A 27,900-nucleotide genomic window follows, 5' to 3' on the forward strand; every position below is an offset into this window, starting at 1 on the left:
TGGCATTCTGCTGCTGCTGAGCTTGCTGGAACTGCTGAAACTGGATTGACTGCTGTTGTTGCTGCTGCTGTTGCGCCTGAACAATCTGTTGCATTGGCATCTGACCTGGACCTCCAACTGCAAAATGAATCAGAATGAGCCTACAGTTTAGAAATAGTCCATCAGTCGGAGCAGTTTGGACACATATTCTCAAAATGTCTGAAAGCTGAGTAGCTCTGAAGTGAAATTACTGAAAGTATAAAGTGTGGCAGTTCCAAAGTTCAATACCCCATGTTTTGGTCTAAGGGAATTTCACAAATTATCTTTCCAATCAAAGAGGATCCTCCAGTTTGAAACTGAAGGACCCTTAAGTCACAACGTAGGAGTTAAAACCTATGAATGGACAGTAGTTTAGCTTGAGGAGCAACACCAACAAATGAAAACATCCTAAAAAACTATAAATTGGACTGCTTTGTGTCATTAAAGAGGACTCTTGCTATCAGATATGCCGTTTTGTGAATATGGCCCCCAAAACCATCTAAAAAACACAGATCGTGCCAAAGCAGACCAAAAGAAAATCCAGCTCTTTTACTTGCACTTTACATCAATGCCAGGATTTACGGCTTAGACGCAGCCAGCATCCACTGTCAAAGAGCAGCAAACACACTCACTGGCTTGTGGATTTCCTGCCACCCCTGCCATGACATGCTGGCCTATCTGCATTGGCCCCATGGCCCCCATGCCACCCACTGGAGCACCGGTGGGGCGAGGCCCCATGCCAATGGGGCCCGGGCCCCCTCCAACCCCTGTGAGGTTAGTCAGGGCATTCATTGGATCTAACAGAAGGGCAGACAACAGACAATGTTACGCAGCTCCAACATGCACATTAGAAATCATCAACAGTAGTTGTAGTGGACAGAACAGACAATGGACAAAACACAGCCAAGTAAATTAAAAGAAAACGATCCAAAGAAGAAAACCGAAGCTCCCTTACCCGGACCTCCATGTGCCTTTTTATCTAAAAAGGAGACAAAAAAAAAATCTGTGCTTACAAATTCATATTCTTAAACAGTTATTAGACAGGTCAGGTCACCTGGGCGAGGGTGTCTGAAGTTGAAAGACCCGAAACACGCAATGATCCCAGGCTACATCAGTGATGATGTGTCCTAGCGCATCTGTAAGATGTATCTTTCACCTGTCAATCTGGCTTAGCCAGTGATGCTCAGGAGTTGACTGGGTGACAACCAGGCATAGTTCTGGTAATGACTGCTGGGCCAGCTGACAGCTCGGAAAGACGACATTTGGGAAAGGGAAGGCTAGCACCCCAACCTGTATCTCCTATGAGGGAGAGAAGCATAATTTGCTACAAAGAAGCCTTCTGAGATACACCCCCATGAAGCTCGACGGGGGGATGACAGCCCTGATGGTATTGACTCATGCGAACTGAAATTCGACCATGAATTTAAGATGCAGCTACGGAAAAGTGTGCAAGAACACGTGGCTTAAAAATACATCTGGCTAGGATGAAATACAGGGAGCAGGAGAACACATTGAAATGCACAGGAATTGATCCTGGTGAGACGCAGGAGCCCGGCCAGGAATCACCTCACATAGTCCAGTTCCTCCAAGCAGTAGAGTCTCTGAACCCCTGCAGAAGAGCCCAACAAAAGGGGAATCAAGTGGCCTTCAGCTAACGGCCAGGCAGTGCGGTCACAGGCTGACACAGACATGCCATCCCTGGTTCTCAAGACCAGGCACCTAAGTGGCTCTACTTTACTCTATTCTACTCTTCTATTCTAGTCCTCCTTTTATAGAAATACCTTAGTATACACTAGTAGAGTTCGACCTTAGAAATGGAATATATTCTAGAAGACATACCTTACTGAATTTTCATGAGTCAGATCGTGGAGATCGCAGCCAAAGGGAAGGTAGACCGGCAGCTAGAGACTATGACAGCAATCACAGTCAGCTATGCAGTTGAAAGGTGTGGCCATGCTGAGTGTAAGAACCAACTAGACCAACTACATAATGAACCGTAGCAGGATAAAAACCTTAGTCTCTAATGCAAAACTTTAGCCGACTAAGCACTTTGTGCAATGACTAATGTCAAAAAAATTAGTCAACTAAGTGAGTTTATTTGACTAATTTGACTAAACAAGATTAAAACTGCTTTATGAAACCGGGCCAACATCATCGCTTTTGGTCCAGGCTGTTTATGATGCCCTACCAAGTCCAGGCTACCACCACGTCTGGGAAAAACAGAGACACCATTCTGTACGCAGTGTCTAGGACGGGGATCCATGGAACATCTCCTCAGTGGCTGCCCAAAAGCCCTGGAAGATGGGCGCTATCGCTGGCGCCATGACCAGGTGCTTAGGGCAGCTGCTGACAGTATAACCACAGCTATTAATTCCATTAAGTGCCACCACAAGCCAAAAACCATCAGGTTCCACAGAGTCGCAGAGAAGCCTAACACCCAACCATGGGTGAAGTCTGGCCTTCTCACCTCTGCCACTAACTGCCGACTGGAGTGGTGCTTGGTAAACAGCTGACATTTCCAGCCACGATAACATCGACTCAGCTCTGACCAGATATGATCATCAAATTATCACCAAGCAGTTGATCATTCTGGAGCTCAGTGCCCTGGGATGAGCTCCTGGATGAGGTCAATGAGACGAAGTGTGTCAAGTACCAGGATCTGGTGGACGAGAGCAGGAAGCAAGGCTGAAAAACTCGCTGTCAACCACTGGAGGTGGGCTGCTGAGGATTTGCAGGGCAGTACTTCTGCAAAGTTCTCACGGTGATGGGTTTCACCGGGGAGGCAAAGAGGAAGGCAAAGAGGAAGGCAATCAGGGCTGCAATGAAAGCCGCAGAGAAAGCTACAAGTTGGCATGGGCAAACGCTGCTGGGACACAGGCCAGGGTCTGATCAACTCTGGTCGGGTCACCTGGGTGAGGGTGTTTGATGTTGAAAGACCTGATACACCCTATGACCCCAGGTTACATCACTGATGATGTGTCCTTGTGCATCTGTAAGATGCATCTTTCATCTGACAAGTTATTTTGATAAGGATTTCCATTAAATTAAAGGAAAAAGATGCTAACTAAATTACTCAACTAGTCAAAAAAAATAGTTGACTAGTTGGGTAATAGCTAGTCATAGCAGAATATCACAACTAGTTGTCCCAGTCCAACAGAAGAGCATGACTGTTATTTAAAAATTAAATGTGACACCAGCATATAATTTAGATCTCAAATTGTTGTTCATGCATGAATTTATAAACTTTAATCATGTAATCACAAATTTATTTGTAAAAGATACATTGAGGGAAGAAACAAATGTTTGTCATATTTTATGTTTGTATTGACATGTAGGCCATCACAATAACAGGAAAACACTGTGAAAATAAAAGACAAATGACTGGTATCAAAGGCTACCAATCAAAAATGTTAAAATTCAACTTAAATGTGCCTGTGTTTTACGATGCTGTCTCAAGGATTTGACCCTCAACAAGCTTTTCTTTCTTCAGTCATCACCTCCTAATCAAAGGTAAGATGTACAATTTCCTCTTTTTCCCCACTCGGTGTTGTAATGTTGCAGACTTTTCTGATCCATCTGTAATAATTGTGCACACAGCAAAAATTATTAAAATATGAATGAGTGAAAGCAGAAAAGTGTCAAATCACAGCCTTTTGGGGTGTCTGATTAAACAGGTGCAAGTCAGACTGCAGGGCCGAGTCTGAACACGGTTTGAAAAAATAGTCGGGCTTTTAATCATGGAAATGACTCCGGTCCCACACGCGAGGGGTTTTTAATGGAAATATATTGCGATCGGACGGGACATTTTATCCAATGTGAGCAAAAAATCTGTTATACAAAAGCCATTATGTACACAGTGTTTGTTACATGGAAACAATACAAAAACTTTGGGGCTTTTTTTGTCCGGTGACTGCGAATATCTGGTTTATACAATGATGATTTATGCGAGTTTTACTGTACATGGGACTGAACATTAAATTTACCTCTTGAAACACTGATGATGAAATAGCTTCCATCCCACATTGCTGTCTTCATTTTCCCAAATTTTTCTTCTGTTCGGATCTGAAAGGAATATGTACATCTTGAAGCCCTTGGTGTGACTATTTGCGCATCTGTAAGGTGGGTTTCCCCAATTTTCCTGGATTAATGTGCAAGTTGTGTGGAGCAAACTCAGAAGACTCAAAAACTGATAGGAAACAGACTTCAATTTTAGATGTTGTATTGAAAGATGCATTCATGAAACTGAAAGTTGCTATAACCAACTTGCAAGCTGAACACACAGCGCTCTGCCTGCCTCTTCTGCCTGCTTTCAGCTCCGCACCCAGATGGGCGGGCAGCTGCCCTCAGCGTGGATCAGTAAAGTCATGTGACTGGTTGAAAAAGGCTGCATTTGACATTTATGATATATATACTATTTCTAATCGTTCCTAAGCACAGACGAATTTTCTCCAGCAGCTTTTCTTGTGCACTTCGTGGGGTGAAGAAAGTGTTTTTGGGTAATCTCAATGGTAACTATTTATAATATTTACATTGTAATGGCTTGGTAAAACAGTTGCATTTTCACTCCTTATAAGCATCTGTATAATTATGTTTAGCGCATTCCCAGAGTGTGAAAAGGCGCAGACTCTACTCCAACAGCGTCAGTTCAAGCTCTTCTTGCGTTGTTAGAAACTCTGCTAATATTTCTTCTATGTTTTTTAACTTAACTTCATGCCCAGAGACCCTGGTTTCCACTTTGTGAAGCCTCGCGTTGGTTTTGACCAGCTCTCCTCTAAAGTATTGTAGTTTTTTTTTCGTGTCTTTTCGAAATTCTTTCACCTCTCTCCACATGCCTCTTAGCTCTTTCAGTGTCAACATCAATTTTACCGGTTCGTCCTCATTGTCAGCTTTCCCTGGGAGAGCTAACATTAGCTTCTTCCGTTAGCTGTATCTCATCATTTCTCGTCATTTTTTCAAAGTTAGTTTTTCACCTCTCCTGAACTTTCTGGACTCTGTCCATTCTCCCTTATTTACGACAACGTCAAACCCTCCAAATCATTCTAAAGTGGGTTTTAAGCAGAAATGAGCCAGTTTTAGCAGAAAAGGGACAGTTTTAAAGTAGATGTGACACAAAAAGAATGTGCATAAAAAAAAAAAAATCCTGAACATAGTGCAGCAGATAACTGAAACAATCCTGCAAATGGTGATAGAAGCAACAAATTTAGGACAAGTACTCCTTAGACATTACTCTTTGGAAAAAACCGTTTGGCCATTTGACTTTTCAATAGGCAGCCAGGTGGAGGTCAATTGAAGGGGTCAAAATTACACAGGGGTCAAAATTAAAAGATGCTCCAGTCATATTAAAAGCTATACCATATTATCTCTCTGAGCATAAAGATTCCAAAAAGGTATAGTTTGGACTGTCTGTGACTGAATGTTATGGAGTTATGGGGTAAAAACAGCAAAAATGGTGACAAAGGTCAATTTCAGTTTGTAGAGGGATTGATAGTTAAAGTTGCTCCATTTTTGGTAAAATGTGGTGCAAATTATTGGTTGAGCTAATAGGATTAATAAATGAAATAGTTTTGACTGTGCTGAATGTTTGGTCTGCAAAGTAAAGGTCAAACAATGTCGGAGTTCATTGGATTCAATGAAATGTGACATATCTTAACCCGTAACATAACTAAGCATGACCCATGGTGCAAACTATTCCTTTTTAAATCCCGATTAACACAACCAATAATATGCATCAATTTTTACCAGAATTAGAGGAGCTTTAACTTTTGACCGCTGCACAAACTGAAATTGACCGCTGTCACAATTCATCCTTTTTTTTTTTACCCCATAACATTCAGTCACAGATTGTCCAAACTACACCTTTTTGGAATCTTTGTGCTCAGACAAATAATGTGGTATAGTTTTCAATATGACTGGAGCATCTTTTAATTTTGACCCATGTAATTCTTTAACTGACCCCTACCTGGCTGCCTACTGAAAATTCAAATGCCAATCCATTTCAAAAAAGTATGTCTAGGGTGTATTGTGCCGAATTTGGTGCTTCTGTCACCATTTGCAGGATTCCTCTGTAAATATACTGTTATCTGCTTCATTAAACACTAAAACCCAATATGTTACGGGATGTGAAGGATAAACAACAGCTGTACTTGGAAAGCCTCTGCTCTATTTCAGCCCTCAGCCGTGGCCATATTGTGTGCTACGTCATCGGTGAGGAACGGGACCTGCTCAGTCAAGGCCAAATCATTGTAATCACGGTGGAGGTCGAGCTGTTCTCTGACTAATTTTTATTTTTTCTCGTGTGAAGCTTTTTCTTCAAGTCCAGTCTGAAGGTGCACTCTTCGAAGGAGAAGCTGTGGGGACACAGCCTTATGGTTTTGAGACCTTATTTAGACCATAATGAGGGAGACGAAACCTTGGAGGAAACCTTCAGTCTGACAAAAGTGAAAATACTGGCCGAGTTCAGACACAGAATGGTGATATATAAAAAATAAATAATGCTGAACATTGCCTGGATTTCGGCATGCAAGTGGAGATGATAAACTGTTTTTTCCCCCCAACCTCTATGGTCAGAATTGACTGCTAAAAAATTTTTTAATGTCTGATGTCTATCCTTGACATCAGAAAAAAGTTGATGAGGAAGTGTGGATTTTTTTATTTATGTTTTTTTTTCCTTTCTTGAAAACAGCTACAAATCTGAAAAATGATTATGGCACCTGCAAGGGACTGAAAATATCAGCTATTTTTTAAAATAAATATTGTTTTCTTCTTGAATACAGTAATGTACTGTATGTTAGTAGAGTAACATGTTATTTTTAAATATTAAAAACCATTCACACAAGGGTCAATATAAAGTCTTACCTGTCCGTTTCAGTGAGATCATCTTAGTCTGATGAAAACGTATTCACATTAAAGCCTGATTTGGAAAACGCCTGAAAATTTAATAATTTAATTCCATGTCCTGGCTGAAAGAAAAGTCCCTCTGTAACATCGACAGTTTGGTGCCAGGTTACAGTGTCAGCACAGGTGTAATCCGTAATTGAGCATGCTGTTTGCTGTGAACGGCTCATCTCTTCTTCCACAGGCCGCTCTGTGCTGCAGTTGAAAGAACTTCGCAGCACCTCATCTGCTGCACGGCACGCCATGAACTATCCCATGATCCACAAAAAAAAAAAAAAAAAAAAAAGAAATATGAAATAATACTCAGTTTTGCCTCCATGGTGGAGTGGAGACGACGTACGATACTGTGCACGTGCGCTCGTCAATATAAGTGCTCACCTGCCAATCGAAATGGTTCTGCGCCAGACGGAACCATTCTGACACTTATAATATATAATACCGTGCAGCATCAACCTGAACCACTCGGTGGAAAAGGGACTGTCAGTAGCCTGTAAAAATCCATTAGCTTGCCGCAGCATTGTTCAAGCCGCAGTGTTCAAAGAGTGTGAAAAAAGTGTCGGCGATCCACAATTCACACATGTGGTACTTAGGAAACTGAAATCAGCTGACTCCACCTGCAAGTTTTTATTAAAACACTTGCAGCAAACTCATCCAGCCAGCATAACTTCAGAAATGAAGCACTTAACACACAGAAATACGTCCGATCGCTAACCAAACAATGGGTCTGTTATGTATAACGGTTTCTCCCGCTGTGATCACTCCTCCTTCCTTCTCCAAGATGTGAGTCACCCAGAAGTTCTGGTTTTTAGTGGCGTGCAGTTCAAAATCTGAATATTTATCTCCTCAGTAACTACATACCAGGGAAAACATTAATTTCAAACTGTTATTTAATTTTAGTCTTAAATACTACAAAAAAAAATTACATATTGTGTCACCTACACTTTAAGGAGAAATGAGGCGATAACTTGTAGTCGCTGCTTGCACTCTGCCATGACGTATGCGCAGGCAGGGGAGTGCTGAGCTCCTGACACCGGAAGCCTTGAAGGTTGAGGTCCACACTATGCCAGGTTTAAATTTATACTTTAGGTTTTTCAGATTTATTGTCTAATTTAAACAATCTGTCACAAAATGAAACATGACAAAATAGTTCAAAGTTACTTGAGTAATACATTTGTTAAAGTAACTAGTAATCTGTAACAGTGTTTACTGACTAGGAATTTGAAAGTTTAAGGTTCAGTTTGTTTTTTTGTCGTGTTTGTTGTTGTTAATAGCTGTGCAGGTTGAATACTTACGGATGTCTCCTGAAGTGAAATGATGAGCCTCGCCACCAGAGATAAATACTCTTCCTGAATTAAAAAAACAAAAAAAATGCTCACAAAATGAAAAATCAAGAAAAAGACAATCACTGATTCTGTTGAACACTTGTTGCTGACTTCACTGTGATCTAAAAATGTAATAAACTAATTAAACAATTAGCAGCTTACAGAATGGTTGCCCCACTGAATCTGCAATGATGTATGTCGTTACAATAATTTTTAACAGGACACATATTTATCAACATATTTATCTGACTAAAACAATGTGAAGCAAAATGAGCTTATGGATGCAGTGATTTTATTCTGTAAATGTAACCTTTTCTGGTTTCTTTTCATTACACCAGACTGCCAAGTGGAACAAGCGTTATTAGAAGTGCCACTGGATTAATGATGTTGTGAGTGGCCGTTGCCATTCCATTTTCTGATTTAATTTCATTTACAGAGCACCAAATCACAGCAAAGCTGCCTCAAGGCACTTCAACAAAGTTTGTTTCTAACCTTACCAACCCCTAGAGCAAGCAGTGGTAAGGAAAACCTCCCTCATGATATTGAGGAAGAAACCTCAAGCAGTCAGACTCAAAGGGGTGACCCACTGCTTAGGTCATACTAATAAAAGACATTTTTTAACAATATAGAGAAACATCCAATTTTGAGGAGGTCTTAAGTCCACGCAGATGTCCAGGACAGCCCAGTGGTTGGGGAGGGGGCCGGATTTGGGCTTTCAGATCTAGTCTTCGAGCATAGTCCATTTGCACTGCCGTAGTCGACCTTCATTTGCACTCATGGGTGTAGCCGCACAGGCATCAGCACCACAGGCAGGGGTCGTCTACACTGTCAGTGGGCTCCCTACATGAAGACCACAGAATGGAGCACACGCCTCAGGTCTTTCCACCTCACAGTCCGTCCGAGCCCTTCAGTTCAGATTCCATGTGTCGTTCATACGTCGGACAGAGAAAAAAAATGCGTGTGTAAATCTAATTGCCTGGCTTGTCTATAGAGAATTTTTTTCTAGAACTACCTTTGCTGATTCGCCTCGCATGGCAGGAGCCTGGCATCGGTGTGAGAGTGTGTCCTGTGAATGTGAGGCACAACTGTACAAGTGCTTGGACCGTCTGATTGCAGATGGAAAGCGCTATGTAATGCAGTCCATTTACCATATTTCACACGTGATTTGGCACAATCCCAGCTTTCATCTGAGTAAACGTAAATGTTATTCAGGCTAATTAGTGACTGAAATTTTAAATTCAGCGTAATGGAACAGCCATTTCCTGTAACATTATGGCGTCAGATCAGTGACAAAAACCCACTCGCGTAAAAAATTGCGTTCACGTGCAAATTATCACTGTGCGTGCACGCAATAATCACTCCACGCGTAAAATATCTCCACATGCGCGCACAAACGTGCTGCGCACAAGGACCAGCACTCCCCACGCCCGCTTGAACTTGATTTCTGCTCACGTGAACTTGATTTCTGCTCGTGCGAAGTTTCATTTCTGCTCGCTCAATTGAAACTTATGGCACCATGGGGGAGGGAACCAGGTTGGCATTGGCTCTGCTGTGATGGGCCATCTCTGGAGAGCGAGGTTGATTGACAGCCCTCCTCTGACACAGTCAGTTGGAGACAATGGCGTTAAGTGATATCACCTCGTTTCTGCTTAAAACTTCACTCCAGTCATCATCTATCTCAGCGACAGTCTCTGAAGCTTCTGTACAACAATCATTTCCACATATTCGTAAATTCAGCATTATTTCATAACAAATTACAGAAAGTCCTAAAAAATCACCTCCTGACACTCATCCACAGACTGACTCTGCACACCCAAACTGATCAAAGGGAATAATGTGATTATTAACCATCGGATGACAAATTAAAACCTCTTAAATCACATGCAATCCATGACACCACCACCTCCCTGAAGGAGACAACAGCGTCTCCTTTTTTACCGTGTCACCTACACTTTAATGTCCAACTACATGAGGTTCCAAGAAAGGATGAAGGTGGGTCTTACCCTGGATTTGGCTTTGACGTAAACATGGTTCTCCATGTCCTTGCTGGACTTAGTGTGAGCAGTTCCTGCCTTCCTCATTGCGTCCTCACTGGAACGAGATTGCCACAATCACTGATGTTATCTCAGATACACAGTACCCCATGTCGTATCAATGATAAATCCTATCAGGCTAAAAACCATGAGCTGGACGGTTGAATCGTAAGGCCGGTCACACGGCATTAAGTAAGGACAACGAAGCCCAAATGAAACAAGAAATCTGGACTTTCATTGGCATCATGTAACCTTCGCGCAGCTTCGCTCCTGCAGCTGGCACTTCTTCAGGATTTTTAAACTGTGAAAAATTTGAAAGAATGTCCGCTGAAACCTCAATTCATACATATTTCGTTTTGCTCTTCATTCTTTTGGTTTCTTATCATTTGCTTAGCTTATGTAACGTTAGCGTTCAGTTTGACTTCGTTTGACCAGCTGAATGTTTTCATATAGTACAGAAGCTGGTTTGCGAGCGCTGCTGTGGTGGAGAGATGGTGAAGGTGTGTGATGGGCTTCTTCCGCTGCATGTGATTGGGGTGAGTGCGGGCTACTGTCATGCCATGGTACTGAAAAATTTGTCGATCTTCAGCGCACGGCTGTCCGTGATCGTGGTGTTGGCCAGCGCTGCACGCATCTGAGAAGAGGATTGTTGCACAAAAATCCGACCGGTGTCCTCTAAGGAGCTGCAGCATTCTGTCCATGAACTCAAAAGGGCTTGCTGTCCTCCAGCCCGTGCAGACAGAAGAGCCAGCTGGCCTTTTCAGCATCTGAAAGTTCAAAGGTTTTGAGGAGGTGATCTTGATGGCTGTGTATTTGTTCACAGCAGCGGGGCTTTGCAGGAGCACAATCAGCTTCGTTGCCATGGAGCCGAGGGCTGACACAACGTAATAATATTTTGTGTCGTCTGCTGTGATCTCTCAGAGCGAACTGCGCCTCAGTTTGTGCAAACCAAGCGACAGTTTATAGAAGCGTGACTGAGCATCAAGTGTGGAAAAAGGTTTCAGTAGCAGTAGACATTCGTGTGTGAACAGCTTTGATCCACAGAGGTGTGACATATGAAAACAGAAAACCTAGTGTGATCGCAAATGGCTGCATTCTTTTCTGAACAACGGTTCAGTCGCTGAATTATGTACGAGACAGTCCTTTTGTGCACGCGTGTACGTGTGCGACAACACATCCAAACACTGAATGCATTTAAGTGAATCAGCTGGAGAGAAGGTGAAGCAAGTGTGTGTGTCTGATCCATGTATGCAGCGCCTGTGCGTACGTGATCAGAAATGGTAATTAAACCCGCAGCATGAGTTAAAGCAATAAATTTTCATCTGACTGAAATTTTTTCCTGGCAAAAATCAATGCCAGCAATTTCCTAAAATGTGGCATAGTGGGGGCACACACTCTTTTTTCCTCAATAAATACATTACACAGTCTACAAATCTACTCTAAATAGTCTCTAAGGACAGAGAGAGACAAAGCATAAAAACAATGCAAAACCTGAACACAAAGGTACATAAAAGGGTGGTGGGGGTGAGGTGTAGTCTTGATTGTGGGGGGTCTGGGGGATCTCCCCCAGAAATCTTTTAAAAGAGCAAGTCAAATTTTTTATATTCTGGTGAATTTTAATGGGTATGAAGCCCTCTGAAACAAAGAAAACTCACTTCAAACTGTCAAGTAAAAATTCTTTGTCTTCTATAGTATTTTGATCGGTTCTATTCCGGTAAATGAGCCAAAAGGATGCTGTGTCCCTGGCTGTACAGTCAATAAAATACAAAATCAGGGCCTAAAAGCAACGTTGACAACGTTGTTCTGCTGTTCACAAAGTAACATTGTCACCCGTTTTGAAAACGCATGTGCACTGAGAAACTCAAAACTGGCTTATTCAAATTAAATCGGTAAAATGCTCTCACTTGTAAAACAAACTAGGGATGCAACCAGGGATGGGTATCGAGAAACGGTTCCTTTCGGGTATCGTCAAGAACTGATTCGATCCACCGACATCAATAACCTTTTTACTTAATGATTCCCTTATTGGTCCTTCAGAGTGGCCGTTGTTTTTGGGGACGTTTGTCAGGAAAATTAAAACTTTTCTACATTGCTTAGAGACCCTGCAGCGGGTCTGTAATCAACTTTTCTGCAGCGCGACTTTGCTTTGAACCTTGAACCATTCGAAGCAGTGATTCACAGATCGAAGCAGTGCTTCGATCATTGCTTCGTTGATTAATTTTTTATTTCGCTTTCCCCCGCTAAAACCCTAAAGAGCATATGGCTGTGAGTATTATTTGCCTTTTTTATGTTAAACCGACCTGTTAAGGTCTTCTGAAACAGTTGATAGATGTATTTTATAACTTAAAACGGGACCGATGCTCACACAATAGATGTCTAAGGAATTTCAATGTTAAAATAGCATAAGCAGTTGCAGCTGTCAAGCATTTGTTTTCATAAAAGAGTCAAATGTATTACAAATTGGAACATTTTTTTTTAAATTTATATTTGTTTATATATTAATAATAATAGCAAGCACAACACTAATAGTAATAATAACTAATCTATGATTATATATAATTTTAGAGAAAGAGACAAAAGAACCTGAATAAAAACACAAACAGACAAATATAAACCAACTAACAATGAAATACATACATACATAAATAAATACATACAGAAATAAATAAGTGTTTCCTGTGCACACCTAGTGACTCTTACACCTCCATTTCATCCCTGTCTTATTTAAGTTTAATGACAATTGTTCGCGTCCAACCATCTTTTCAATGTGTTAATTTCTCAGTGATTTACTCCAGAACTATCTGCCAAGCTAGAAAACTGCTGCATCCTTAGTAAGAGCGAATACTACTGGAATGAATTTGAATAAGTTGGGGTTTTTTTTTCTCTGTTCTTTTTCTCACCAAAATGGATGCTGCACTCACTGCAGTTTATTGTCTGGAATAGTCCCAGATTGCATTTCAGAACTTCTAGAATTCAAACATTTTCATGTGGGTGGTGTTGAGGGGTAATTTTGGGTTTCAGCTTTTTTTGTTTTTCACCACTTTCATCCCTGAATATGTCAATCATGAGTCACTTTTGTGCGGATTAAAGTTACTAACTGGGACTCCTATCTTGTTGCAAGAAAGAAACAAGAATCGTCCTCCGTTCTGTTCACACAGCTCCAAACGCTGCGCGGCTCTCTGCCGAGTCAAGTTAGAACAATAGAATCCAGTCGGAATTAATAACTTCAAAGCGAACGCAGTTTTGTTATTTTATTTATGTCCAGAGATCAAGGATACAGTGACCAATTTCATATTTATTTACTTTAAGACTCAATGAAATACATAGAAAACCTGTAAAGCCTACTTTTAGTACAAAATTCACAAGAGGTATCGATAAGGAATCGGATCAATAAGCAGAATCAATAATGGCATCGATAGATAAAATCTTATCAATACCCATCCCTAGCTGCAACTAAAGATTATTTTAGTAATTGATTAATCAGTCGATTATTTTTTCGATTGTTTTTTGTTTTTTACTTACATGTGAGTTTTGCCATTATTTCTTTAAGTGAGTTATTAAAACGCCTTTATCACGCAACATCAACGTTTGACCTTGTAACAAAGTTATGATGTTATATTCTCATCAAAAACATACTTGGAGTAGTGTTTTGTTTTATTTTGCACATACATACATCACCGACACACCACAGAGATTTCCATCAGGTTTCACCCGATTATGAGCATTTTTAGATGCCTACAGCAACTATCTCAACCACTGACATCATATTACAGCAAGAGTCCACGAAAGTATTTTAAAGGCCTGACTAAAGTGTAATATGTGATCTTTAAAAAGATATTTTTATGAAAAGACAAATGTGCAGTTTGCTGCATTTTATTTTTTCTTGTGTAAAAACACAGCTTAGATGTGGTTTGACAAAACAAATTGTCATTAAACTTAAAACAGGAATGAAGTGGAGGTTTAAGAGTCACTAGATGTTCACAGGAAACATTTATTTATGTTCATTGTTAGTTGGTTTTATCTCTTCTGTTTTGTTTTATCAGGTTCTTTTTGTCTGTTTCTCATAAACTGTATTATAGCATTATTAGTTATTACGATTATTGTTGTTATTATTATTAATATATAAATAAAAATAAATAAATATTACAATTTGTAACACATTTGACTCTTATGACAACAAACGCTGAGCCATTAATTATTATACAGAAAACAAATGCACACAAACGTGCTGAGATGCAAACAGCTTAATGCTAACTTTAACATTGAAAACGCCATACACATGCTAACGTGTTAGCATTGGTCCTGTTTTTAAGTTATAAAATACATCTATCAACTGTTTCAGAAGACCATATTAGGTCGGTTAACATAAAAAAGGTAATTATTAATCACAGACATATGTGCTCTTTCGGGCTATAGCAGGGAAAAATTAAGATAAAGCGAAATAAAACAAAGAACCAACGAAGCAGCAGATTGAAGCATTGTTTCATTGGTTCAAAGCAAAGCCACACCCTGCTCTACTTGGGGAAGGTCTGCCAATGTTCCCACGAAGACAGGGAGGAGAAGGACCATGGATCATGGCAAGCAGCAAACAGAGTGGAGTGAAGTGAAAAATCAAACAGTCCCTTCATCAGCGGTGAGGCGCCATCCACGCTGACATTACTGACATCCCCTTTTATTTATATCAACCCAGTAATTTTCACTAATTATACACCAATATCTACTCTATCAGTGTCTGGTGACTGCAGTAATTATTTATATGGACAGCTGGACATAATAAGACATAATGAGAGAGCACTGCTTCATTCATGTCATTTCATGGCTGGACGTCTGGACGAACATACGGTTCATGCTTTTATTCTCCGCTCGATAAGAGGAATTCAATAAATTGCAGCGTTTTTATGGTGTGTGGATTTTATTTTTTTCCACCACAGCAGTGGTGCGATGTGGTTTCAAACGTTCCAGCTGCTTGCACAGTGTTAATAACTGGATAGATAGACAAACAGGCATAAAATTAGAACCTCCATCCAATTTTGGTGGTGAAGGTAAATCCATAACAGAAGTGATTGAGGCATTTGTGATTTAGATATAATGCAAAATGTACCACAAATGGGCTTTTCAATATTAAATTCAAATGTCCACAAAATCCACAATCCGGATCAGATCTGGATCAAAGTTTATCAGACAATAGTGAGTGCCAGTCTGCACCTCACTTTCAAATATGAGCGTGATTTGGGCACGTTTGATTAAAATATAGTGTAAAATATACATTAAATGGGGTTTTCAATGTTAATTTTAGATGTCCACAAAATCTGTAATGTGGATCTGACAAAACTTTGTCAGTCGATAAAGGATACCATCCTACAACCCCACTTCCAATGAAGTTGGGACGTTGTGTGAAATGTAAATAAAAACAGAATACAATGATTTATAAATCCTCATCAACCTATATTCAATTGAATACACCACAAAGACAAGATATTTAATGTTCAAACCAACAGACTTTTTTTGTTTTTGTGGAAATATTTGCTTATTTTGAAATGGATGCCTGCAACACATTTCAAAAAGTTGGGACATGGGCAACAAAAGACTGGGAAAGTTGATGAATGCTCAAAGAACACCTGGAACATTCCACAGGTGAACAGGTTAATTGGAAACAGGTGAGTGTCATGATTGGGTGCACAAGGAGCATCCCCAAAACGCTCAGCCATTCACAAGCAAAGATGGGGTGAGGATCACCACTTTGTGAATAATTGTGTGAAAAAATAGTCCAACAGTTTAAGACCAATGTTTCTCGAAGTTCAATTGCAAGGAATTTTGGGATTCCATCATCTACATCCATCCATGCATCCATTTTCTTCCGCTTTATCCGGAGTCGGGTCGTGGGGGCAGCAGCTCAAGCAAAGCCGCCCAGACCTCCCGATCCACACACACCTCCCCCAGCTCCTCCGGGGAACCCCAAGGCGTTCCCAAGCCAACCGAGAGATGTAGTCCCTCCAGCGTGTCCTGGGTCTTCCTCCAATGGGACGTGCCCAGAACACCTCTCCAGCGAGGCGTCCAGGGGGCATCCGGAAAAGATGCCCGAGCCACCTCAACTGACTCCTTTCGACGTGGAGAAGCAGCAGCTCGACTCCGAGCTCCTCCCGAATGACCGAGCTCCTCACCCTATCTCTAAGGGAGCGCCCAGCCACCCTGCGAAGGAAACTCATCTCGGCCACTTGTACTCGCGATCTCGTTCTTTCGGTCATGAGCCAAATCTCATGACCATAGGTGAGGATCGGAAAGTAGATCGATCGGTGAATCGAGAGATTTGCCCCCCTACTCAGCTCTCTCTTCACCACAACGGTCCGATACAGCGACCGCATCACTGCAGATGCTGCACCGATCCATCTATCGATCTCACGCTCCATCCGTCCCTCACTCGTGAACAAGACCCTGAGATACTTAAACTCCTCCACTTGAGGCAAGGACACTCCACCGACCTGAAGAGGGCAAAGCACCTTTTTCCAGTCGAGAACCATGGCCTCGGATTTGGAGGTGCTGATTTTCATCCCGGACGCTTCACGCTCGGCTGCAAACCGCCCCAGTGCACGCTGAAGGTCCTGATTTGACGAAGCCAACAGAACCATATCGTCCGCAAACAGCAGAGACGAGATTCTGTGGTTCCCAAACCAGACCCCCTCTACACTCTGGCTGCGCCTAGAAATTCTGTCCATAAAAATAATGAACAGAACCGGTGACAAAGGGCAGCCCTGGCGGAGACCAACGTGCACTGGAAACAGGTTTGACTTACTACCGGCAATGCGAACCAAGCTCCTGCTGCGGTCGTAGAGGGACTGGATAGCCCTTAGCAAAGGACCCCGGACCCCGTACTCCCGGAGCACTCCCCACAGGGTGCCCCGAGGGACACGGTTGAACGCCTTCTCCAGATCCACAAAACACATGTGGACTGGTTGAGCAAACTCCCATAAACCCTCGAGCACCCGATGGAGCGTGTAGAGCTGGTCCAGTGTGCCGCGACCAGGACGAAAACCACACTGCTCCTCCTGAATCTGAGGTTCAACCATCAGTCAAATTCTCCTCTACAGTACTCTGGAATAGACCTTACCGGGGAGGCTGAGGAGTGTGATCCCTCTATAGTTGGAACACACCCTCCGGTCCCCCTTCTTAAACAGAGGGACCACCACCCCGGTCTGCCAATCCAGAGGCACTGTCCCCGATCGCCACGCAATGTTACAGAGGCGTGTCAGCCAAGACAGTCCCACAACATCCAGAGACTTAAAGTACTCAGGGCGGATTTCATCCACCCCAGGAGCCCTGCCACCGAGGAGCTTTCTAACCACCTCGGTGACTTCGGCCTGGGTAATGGATGAGTCCGCATCTGAGTCCCCAGTCTCTGCTTCCTCTTCGGAAGACATGACGATGGGATTGAGGAGATCCTCGAAGTACTCCTTCCACCGCCCGACAACATCCCCAGTCAGGGTCAACAGCTCCCCACCCGAACCGTAAACAGTGCTGGTGGACAGCTGCTTCTGCCTCCTGAGGCGTCGGACGGTTTGCCAGAATCTCTTCGAGGCAGACCGATAGTCCTCCTCCATGGCCTCCCCAAACTCCTCCCAGACCTGAGTTTTTGCATCTGCGACCGCACGGGCTGCAGCACGCTTGGCCTGCCGGTAACTGTCAGCTGCCTCTGGGGTCTCACCTACCAACAAAGATAAGTAGGACTCCTTCTTCAGCTTGACGGCATCCCTTACTTCCGGTGTCCACCACCGGGTTCAGGGATTGCCGCCGCGACAGGCACCAGAGACCTTGCGACCACAGCTACGAGCGGCCGCATCGACAATGGAGGTGGAGAACATGGTCTACTCGGACTCCATGTCTTCAACCTCCCCCGGGATCTGGGAGAAGCTCTCCCGGAGGTTCAACTCCATCATCTACAGTCCATAATATAATCAGAAGAGTCAGAGAATCTGGAGAACTTTATACACGTAAGCGGCAAGGCTGAAAACTAACACTGAATGAAGAGGAAAAAGACCATCCAGATTGTTACCAGTGCAAAGTTCAAAAGCCAGCATGTGTGATGGTATGGGGGTGTGTTAGTGCCCATGGCATGGGCAACTTAAACATCTGTGATGGCACCATCAATGCTGAAAGGTACATCCAGGTTTTGCAGCAACACATGCTGCCATCCAAGCAACGTCTTTTTCAGGGATGTCCCTGCTTATTTCAGCAAGACAATGCCAAGTCACATTCTGCATGTGTTACAACAGCATGGCTTCGTAGTAAAAGAGTGCACTAACTAGACTGGCCTGCCTGCAGTTCAGACCTGTCACCCATTGAAAATGTGTGCCGCATTATGAAGCACAAAATACAACAACAGAGACCCTGGACTGTTGAATAACTGAAGTCGTACATCAAGCAAGAATGGGAAAGAATTCCACCTACAAAGCTTCAACAATTAGTGTCCTCAGTTCCCAAACGCTTATTGAGTGTTGTTAGAACGAAAGGTGATGTTTGGACATGTCTATCTCGGTTTTCAATGCTTACCAGTCCAGTAAGTATCAGTGAAATTGTGGAGAGCTGGACATGTCCAAACTTGTCCTTTGACACGCCGAAACGGAGGTGGTGAATCGGTCTTTACGCGCGAAGCCTCCGCGCAGCTTTCCATGACAAAATCTCTTGTTAAAAGTGAAATCTGTCAGAAAATGGCTGATGTCCAGCTCTTGTGATAACCAGAGAAAGAGCACACGACGGTCTCGTATCCACAGAGCCATCCGTTTAGAAATGGTCCGGTGGCTTGTGCCGCGTTGTCGCAGCTCGGAGCGCGGCACGCCGAGCGTCCTTAAAGGGGTCCTTAAAGCTGTAGTAACAGACCTTATTCTCTGTGAAGCCCGTAAAATTTTCACTGAAAGCCAGATAAATTTTTCGAATGGTTTCCAGGTGCCAGTCTCTAACAGCTTCTGAAAAAATTCTGATGGAAAAAAAGTCCTTTTCATTCCGCCATTTCCAGACAATGAAAATCCGATGAGGGGGCGGGACCACTCCTTCCCAAGGCGTGCTCACAGGTGAATGACGTCACCGACAGGCGTGGAAAAACTCACGCATGCGCATGGGGGTTCAAGCATGTCTGACGTAAAAACACATGAATGAAATCCATATAGTTTTTGAAAAAATAAAAAGGACCGTTACTTTATTGACAGACCTCGTATTCTCTTTTTATTTACATTTTACACAACAGCCCAACTTCATTGGAATTGGGGTTGTACATAATGCTCTCAAACATGAAAGAAATTAGATCTTTCTTTGACAGAGTTACAAATTTTTGAATATCCGTTCAATGTTAAAGGATAGTGATTTTTTCCAAATTTCTAAGATTTTTCCAGACTTTGACCTGTGACCTTGAAAACTGAATCAGTTCTTCTCTATCAGGATAAGAATCTTCAGTAAAAAATTTATAACACTATATGAAAAATTGTGGGTTACAGGCTGTTTAAACAAACAAACAAATAAACAGTGGCAAAAACAACAGATGACATCTGAAAAGCTTGTAAGCTGATGTTGCGTTTTTTTAAGGAGACACATACAAGAAGAAAGCGTGTAACAAATTACATATGGAATGTGGATCACAAATTTAATAATTAAATTTTGGTGACAGATCCAAAAGGTAAGCCATAATTATTATTTTAAAAATAAATACATTTGAGTATGAGTGTACATTCAAGGATCCAAAGGGCAGATTTGTTATTGTAAATGGGACAATTGGCTTTTCTCCCCATTACACTGATAAATGTTTATGGTACAAACTTTGGTGATTGAGCATTGTTTCAGACGGTTAATAACATTCCATATGTTGGTGACACAAATGTTATGATTGGAGGGGATTGCAATTTCATTATGGATGTTTTATTGGATAAGCAATAAACAAAGTCATCTATTAACAGCAAATCAAACAATGAGCTCAAAAATGCTATAATCTAAACTTAGTTACTGTATACCTCAAAGGGTAATGATGACACATATGCAGTTATGACATTTCTCACTGGCCTGAACTTGACTCAGCTCAGTGGTAGCAGCAGCAGAGATAGACAAGGATATCACTATCAAAAACAAGCAATTAAAGGATTATCGAATAATAACATGCTGGCCCTGATGGATTTACTGTAGAATTCTCCAAGTGTTTATCTGAGGAACAAGCTCTTCTCCTGTCACATATGTATAAACATGCTGCCTCAAGTAGCCAATCACCTCAGATGCTGTACAAGGCAAATATTTCATTAATAAAGTGAATAAATAAATGGGGGGAGCACAAAACTGTAAGCTTCATATTACAGACCTGTGCCTCTACTTCCCATTGAAACTAAACTGATAAGCAAAATTACAGCCAACAGTCTGAAAATTTACATCCACTCAGTTGTACACACTGCTCAAACAGGCTTTATCCTCAGTAGACATTGCATTACAACCTGCACCACACTATGTATTATACTAAGACACTCAAAAGGAGTTTGACCAGATCGAGTGGCCACACATGTACAAGACCTTGGCAGCATTTGGTTTTGGGAAAGTGTTCGTTGACTGGATGCAGATTTTATATGCTCAGACTAAAAGTGTCATCACAAATCAGCATATCGCCCCTCAATTCCTCTTCCACCACAGCACTAAACAAGGGGATCCCCTCTCACCTTTTTAGTTTGCTTTAAGTATAGACACTTGCCACAAGTAAAGTGCAACATTCCAAAACATCACCAGTCTCCATTAAAAGGTCAAAAGCATCACAATTCTTTATATGCAGATGACATTTTGCTTTATGTCAGGGTTTCAAATTAACTGGGATAAAAGTGTGTGTGTGTGTGTGTGTGTGCGCGACCGGGGGGGGGGGGGGCTTTGTCTCCAAAATTTTAGATGTTACTATTGGCCCATACAGGTAAACATTTGGGCTTTCTGGATAAGATCTGATCAAAATGAGTGTTTGGAGGAGGTCACTCCAGTGACACCAGTACCAGATATGTATATTCACTGTCTGCGCATGTGAAAAAAAGGGGAAGTTTGTTCTGCACTGCATACATGTCAACCTATACGGATTGTCCGTAAATTATACGGATTTCTAAGTCCCTGTTGGTAAATGATATAATAATTGATCAACATATTGATTTATTCTGCCTTACAGAAACCTGGTTACAGCAGGATGAATATGTTAGTTTAAATGAGTCAACACCCCCGAGTCACACTAACTGTCAGAATCCTCGTAACACGGGCCGGGGCGGAGGATTAGCAGCAATCTTCCATTCCAGCTTATTAATTAATCTAAAACCCAGACAGAGCTTTAATTCATTTGAAAGCTTGACTCTTAGTCTTGTCCATCCAAATTGGAAGTCCCAAAAAACAGTTTTATTTGTTATTATCTATCGTCCACCTGGTCGTTACTGTGAGTTTCTCTGTGAATTTTCAGACCTTTTGTCTGACTTAGTGCTTAGCTCAGATAAGATAATTATAGTGGGCGATTTTAACATCCACACAGATGCTGAGAATGACAGCCTCAACACTGCATTTAATCTATTATTAGACTCTATTGGCTTTGCTCAAAAAATAAATGAGTCCACCCACCACTTTAATCATATCTTAGATCTTGTTCTGACTTATGGTATGGAAATAGAAGACTTAACAGTATTCCCTGAAAACTCCCTTCTGTCTGATCATTTCTTAATAACATTTACATTTACTCTTGTATAATAAATGTTATTGTGCTGTTTTGCACCTGTCTTAACGTAACCCTGAGAATGTATTTGTTGTTTAATTTTGTTTTAGCACTCTGGGGTCAGTCTGAACTGGGAGCGAAGAGCTGGATGTACTTGTTATTATTACACTGATAGCACGACTTTGTTTTCGTAGCCACTAACGACTGGGAGTGAAGCATGCTGGGATCATTCTGAACTGGGAGTGAAGAACTGCTTTTATTATATCTTTGAAATAACTTTCAGATGCCTGTTGATTAAAGAAATTATGTGCGCCAGGGAGGTTGAGTTGGCCACTCACCCTCCCTTCGCGGACACACTAGAAAAGAGGGAGTAGAACCATGCTTCAACAGAGTCTGCTGCGGGTTAACGTACGAACGCCCAGCCGGTTGACAGGCGCACTCTGCTGAAGGTGTTGGCTCTCCACCTTAAAGGCGTCACGGTAAGAGAAAAATGCGCTGCAACCACTTGTGTTTGATGTAACTGCTTTTGTGGGGAATAAATATACGCCTTTTTATTCTAGCAAAATGCAGTCTGTGTGATCATTTCTGTGTGCCGATCTGACCGAACCTTGTGTTTCAAAACAACTCTGATGGACTACCCAGCAGTGGGGAATAAGTTTCATTACACTAGAAGTCTTTCAGAAAGCGCTGTAACTAGGTTTAAGGATATGATTCCTTCTTTATGTTCTCTAATGCCATATACCAACACAGTGCAGAGTAGCTACCTAAACTCTGTAAGTGAGACAGAGTATCTCGTCAATAGTTTTACATCCTCATTGAAGACAACTTTGGATGCTGTAGCTCCTCTGAAAAAGAGAGCTTTAAATCAGAAGTGTCTGACTCCGTGGTATAACTCACAAACTCGTAGCTTAAAGCAGATAACCCGTAAGTTGGAGAGGAAATGGCGTCTCACTAATTTAGAAGATCTTCACTTAGCCTGGAAAAAGAGTCTGTTGCTCTATAAAAAAAGCCCTCCGTAAAGCTAGGACATCTTTCTACTCATCACTAATTGAAGAAAATAAGAACAACCCCAGGTTTCTTTTCAGCACTGTAGCCAGGCTGACAAAGAGTCAGAGCTCTATTGAGCTGAGTATTCCATTAACTTTAACTAGTAATGACTTCATGACTTTCTTTGCTAACAAAATTTTAACTATTAGAGAAAAAATTACTCATAACCATCCCAAAGACGTATCGTTATCTTTGGCTGCTTTCAGTGATGCCGGTATTTGGTTAGACTCTTTCTCTCTGATTGTTCTGTCTGAGTTATTTTCATTAGTTACTTCATCCAAACCATCAACATGTTTATTAGACCCCATTCCTACCAGGCTGCTCAAGGAAGCCCTACCATTATTTAATGCTTCGATCTTAAATATGATCAATCTATCTTTGTTAGTTGGCTATGTACCACAGGCTTTTAAGGTGGCAGTAATTAAACCATTACTTAAAAAGCCATCACTTGACCCAGCTATCTTAGCTAATTATAGGCCAATCTCCAACCTTCCTTTTCTCTCAAAAATTCTTGAAAGGGTAGTTGTAAAACAGCTAACTGATCATCTGCAGAGGAATGGTCTATTTGAAGAGTTTCAGTCAGGTTTTAGAATTCATCATAGTACAGAAACAGCATTAGTGAAGGTTACAAATGATCTTATGGCCTCGGACAGTGGACTCATCTCTGTGCTTGTTCTGTTAGACCTCAGTGCTGCTTTTGATACTGTTGACCATAAAATTTTATTACAGAGATTAGAGCATGCCATAGGTATTAAAGGCACTGCGCTGCGGTGGTTTGAATCATATTTGTCTAATAGATTACAATTTGTTCATGTAAATGGGGAATCTTCTTCACAGACTAAAGTTAATTATGGAGTTCCACAAGGTTCTGTGCTAGGACCAATTTTATTCACTTTATACATGCTTCCCTTAGGCAGTATTATTAGACGGTATTGCTTAAATTGTCATTGTTACGCAGATGATACCCAGCTTTATCTATCCATGAAGCCAGAGGACACACACCAATTAGCTAAACTGCAGGATTGTCTTACAGACATAAAGACATGGATGACCTCTAATTTCCTGCTTTTAAACTCAGATAAAACTGAAGTTATTGTACTTGGCCCCACAAATCTTAGAAACATGGTGTCTAACCAGATCCTTACTCTGGATGGCATTACCCTGACCTCTAGTAATACTGTGAGAAATCTTGGAGTCATTTTTGATCAGGATATGTCATTCAAAGCGCATATTAAACAAATATGTAGGACTGCTTTTTTGCATTTACGCAATATCTCTAAAATCAGAAAGGTCTTGTCTCAGAGTGATGCTGAAAAACTAATTCATGCATTTATTTCCTCTAGGCTGGACTATTGTAATTCATTATTATCAGGTTGTCCTAAAAGTTCCCTAAAAAGCCTTCAGTTAATTCAAAATGCTGCAGCTAGAGTACTGACGGGGACTAGAAGGAGAGAGCATATCTCACCCATATTGGCCTCTCTTCATTGGCTTCCTGTTAATTCTAGAATAGAATTTAAAATTCTTCTTCTTACTTATAAGGTTTTGAATAATCAGGTCCCATCTTATCTTAGGGACCTCGTAGTACCATATCACCCCAATAGAGCGCTTCGCTCTCAGACTGCAGGCTTACTTGTAGTTCCTAGGGTTTGTAAGAGTAGAATGGGAGGCAGAGCCTTCAGCTTTCAGGCTCCTCTCCTGTGGAACCAGCTCCCAATTCAGATCAGGGAGACAGACACCCTCTCTACTTTTAAGATTAGGCTTAAAACTTTCCTTTTTGCTAAAGCTTATAGTTAGGGCTGGATCAGGTGACCCTGAACCATCCCTTAGTTATGCTGCTATAGACGTAGACTGCTGGGGGGTTCCCATGATGCACTGTTTCTTTCTCTTTTTGCTCTGTATGCACCACTCTGCATTTAATCATTAGTGATCGATCTCTGCTCCCCTCCACAGCATGTCTTTTTCCTGGTTCTCTCCCTCAGCCCCAACCAGTCCCAGCAGAAGACTGCCCCTCCCTGAGCCTGGTTCTGCTGGAGGTTTCTTCCTGTTAAAAGGGAGTTTTTCCTTCCCACTGTAGCCAAGTGCTTGCTCACAGGGGGTCGTTTTGACCGTTGGGGTTTTATATAATTATTGTATGGCCTTGCCTTACAATATAAAGCGCCTTGGGGCAACTGTTTGTTGTGATTTGGCGCTATATAAAAAAATTGATTGATAGATTGATTTTTCCGAGTTTCAGACTCATACGGATATACAAATATACTCTTACGGATATTCAGGGTTTTCTGTTGTAAATTTATTTTTTTACTGTTGTTTTTATTAACTCCGCGGACTTTCGGCCATCCATCCACCATCTTTGTACTCCTCATAGAAACTGTGTGATGACGTGCGCAATGTGAGCGTCCAATCGGAATTAGTTCACCGTCACATGGTTTTTCAATATCCAATCGTAGGGCAGAGCAGTCGCAGATGGTAGGGCCAAAGATTGTTAGGAGTAGTGATTTCTTACTCTGTGAGTTCTTGTTTCTGTAAAAATAGAACAGCTGTGTGACACTATATTCACGGGAAATGTATTGAGTTTGTACAAAATACCTACAATGTACTTGTAGACATTGATTTTATTGACAGCAAGCAATTTTACTGTGGAGCAAGAGGATTTCCACCATAAAAGAGCCCATGGAGATCCCTGGTGTTAGTTATTAATATGTGGACAAAACACCAGTTATGTCATACCGGTATGCGGATGTGTGTACTGTAATAAAACTGATTTTGGTGCGATTTAGGAGGTTATAAGGATTTTGTGTTGATTTTATGGATTTTATCACTTGGTTATACAGGTGGGCCCTCAAAGGGGTTGACATGTATGGCACTGAGTTTTCCCTTTCTCTGTGCAGAAAGAACTGAGAGCTAGTTTCAATTTATGGAGAAAAATAATCACCTGTAAACATGTTGTTGGTCCACACAAAAAGGGTAAGGTCGGTACAGAACAAAGTCCATGTTTTTACACATGCGCAGATAGTGAATATACAAATCTGGTACGGGGGTCATCTCAGTATGTGGCACCAGCTTGGCTCTCCATGGAACAGGCAGCTTGTTGGGGCACCTCGCTCCTTAAGGTGCCTTGACTCTTGCATGCATTTAATCCCCGCACTGCTGCGCAATTTGTCGTGCCAATGCCACTCGCTGTGTTGCCAGCTGGATGCTGCACTTTGTGCCACTAGATGCTACGTATATAAATGTTTTCTCTCTCGTGCGCTTTATGAGGTGGACAACGCATTTGGAACAGTCTAAAAGGTAACTATTGTTAATATTTATATTGTAATAGTTTGGTAAAACTGTTGCATTTTCATTCCTTCTTATGAGTATTTGTAAAATTACATTTGTTACAGATAACATCTCCTCATAATTGTTAAGATGAGCCGCACTGTGATGCGGATCACTGATGCAATGACTCGCACTGACACTCAGTGTTTTTAATTGTTTGCACAATGTTCACGTGACGTTCAGATTATTAATGCATGACAGAGATTTTGAACATTTCAAATTTTCTTTGCGCACTTGCACGAAGCTGCGCACAGTTTACAACAGTTTACTCTCCGGCACAGCAGACTGCGTACCAGCACGCGGATCAAATTTGTGCAAGTGTCAAGGCACCTTAACTCTACTGAACAGCCTTATTAAGGCAAATAAGTCTTATATATCATCTCCCATTCTCTCACTTTTTCCAATATTTGCCCATTTGAAATCCCCCCCCCACCCCCAAAAAAGAGGCTTGAAACATTTTAGTATGAGTAATAGAAAAAAAAAAATCACTTTCTAAAATACCTAAATAAAGTCCAAAACATATTCAGTGGCAGCTTTACCAGAGAGCCTCGTCCACAACTACCACAAAAGACTGCAAGATGTCACTGATGTTAAAGGGGGCAATACACAGTATTAAGAACAGGGGTATGTAAACTTTTGATCAGGTTCATTTGGGTAGTTTCTGTTGTCATTGTGATTTGAACAGAGTAAACACTGTTTGCCAATAAATGGCTTCACCCAACCACTAACCGTGAGTTTAAAAAAAAGTTTTTGTGTTATTGTTGATATTCTCTGAAAAATGGCCAAACAAACAAACAAAAATTATTTGTCAGGGTATGTAAACTTTTGAGCACAACAGTACATGAAGCGGTCTCCCTCCGGCAAGATGTCTCTTTAGAAGGATGAAACAATAAAGAAGGAATGTTTAAGTACGTTTGTGAGTACTGGCTTTTTTTGGGGGGGGGGCTTCATTTAGTCATATTTTGGGTCAGTCTGGGGAAATCGTTGCTCCTGTTACTTATGTGTTACACCTACATATTTAATTTTCGTTCCTTGTTTTTCGCACTTCTGAGAAAAAGGAAAATAACATTGCTTCCATATTCCAAATACGCATGCAATAAAAATATCTAAAATAAAACGGACGGACGGACAAACAGTCTTCTTTAAATTGAGGGAACGTTGAAATACGTAGAAAATTCAGTAGCTGTAAAGACGAGTGGAAGGTTCATTCAAAGCTCGTTTCCTCTACATTTGAGTTCTGGAACTTTACAGCGTTTTGTCATCCAGAAAGCACCTCTGGCCCACACAGAATAGTTAAAAAAAACCTTATTGTCTGGATATGCATGTTGATTTGGCACAAGTTTCAGATTAGCACACTTAGCGTTAGCTTAGCACCGTCGACACAATAATGAGGAAGAATCTCTCACATCTGAGCGACCACTTTCTGTCTGAACTGAGGACTTCTCCAGTCGCTGTCCTGTCCCGGAGCCTCCATGAAAAAAAAAGAAAATGAACAGCTTTTTGCAACAAAACCAGCCAAGAACTAAACAAAAGCGAAGAGGAATTAACTAGCAACTGTTTGTCCTTTTAACGTCAT

General features: G+C 41.5%; 1 protein-coding gene across 1 annotated transcript; it reads right to left on the reverse strand.

The window, feature by feature from the left end:
* Window positions 1–5: 5 nt before the first annotated feature.
* Window positions 6–27,900, reverse strand: LOC117527571 (mediator of RNA polymerase II transcription subunit 15-like). Its single transcript, XM_034189973.1, has 6 exons — window positions 27,731–27,900; window positions 10,238–10,325; window positions 8,205–8,258; window positions 974–997; window positions 651–815; window positions 6–117 (listed from the first exon to the last, which is right to left on the reverse strand). Exons 1-5 carry the CDS (start codon window positions 27,796–27,798, stop codon window positions 807–809), a joined length of 243 nt encoding a protein of 80 aa, XP_034045864.1. The 5' UTR covers window positions 27,799–27,900; the 3' UTR covers window positions 6–117; window positions 651–806.

This window comes from Thalassophryne amazonica, chromosome 16 (genome assembly GCF_902500255.1).
Source record: "Thalassophryne amazonica chromosome 16, fThaAma1.1, whole genome shotgun sequence".
Taxonomy (NCBI): Eukaryota; Metazoa; Chordata; class Actinopteri; order Batrachoidiformes; family Batrachoididae; genus Thalassophryne; species Thalassophryne amazonica.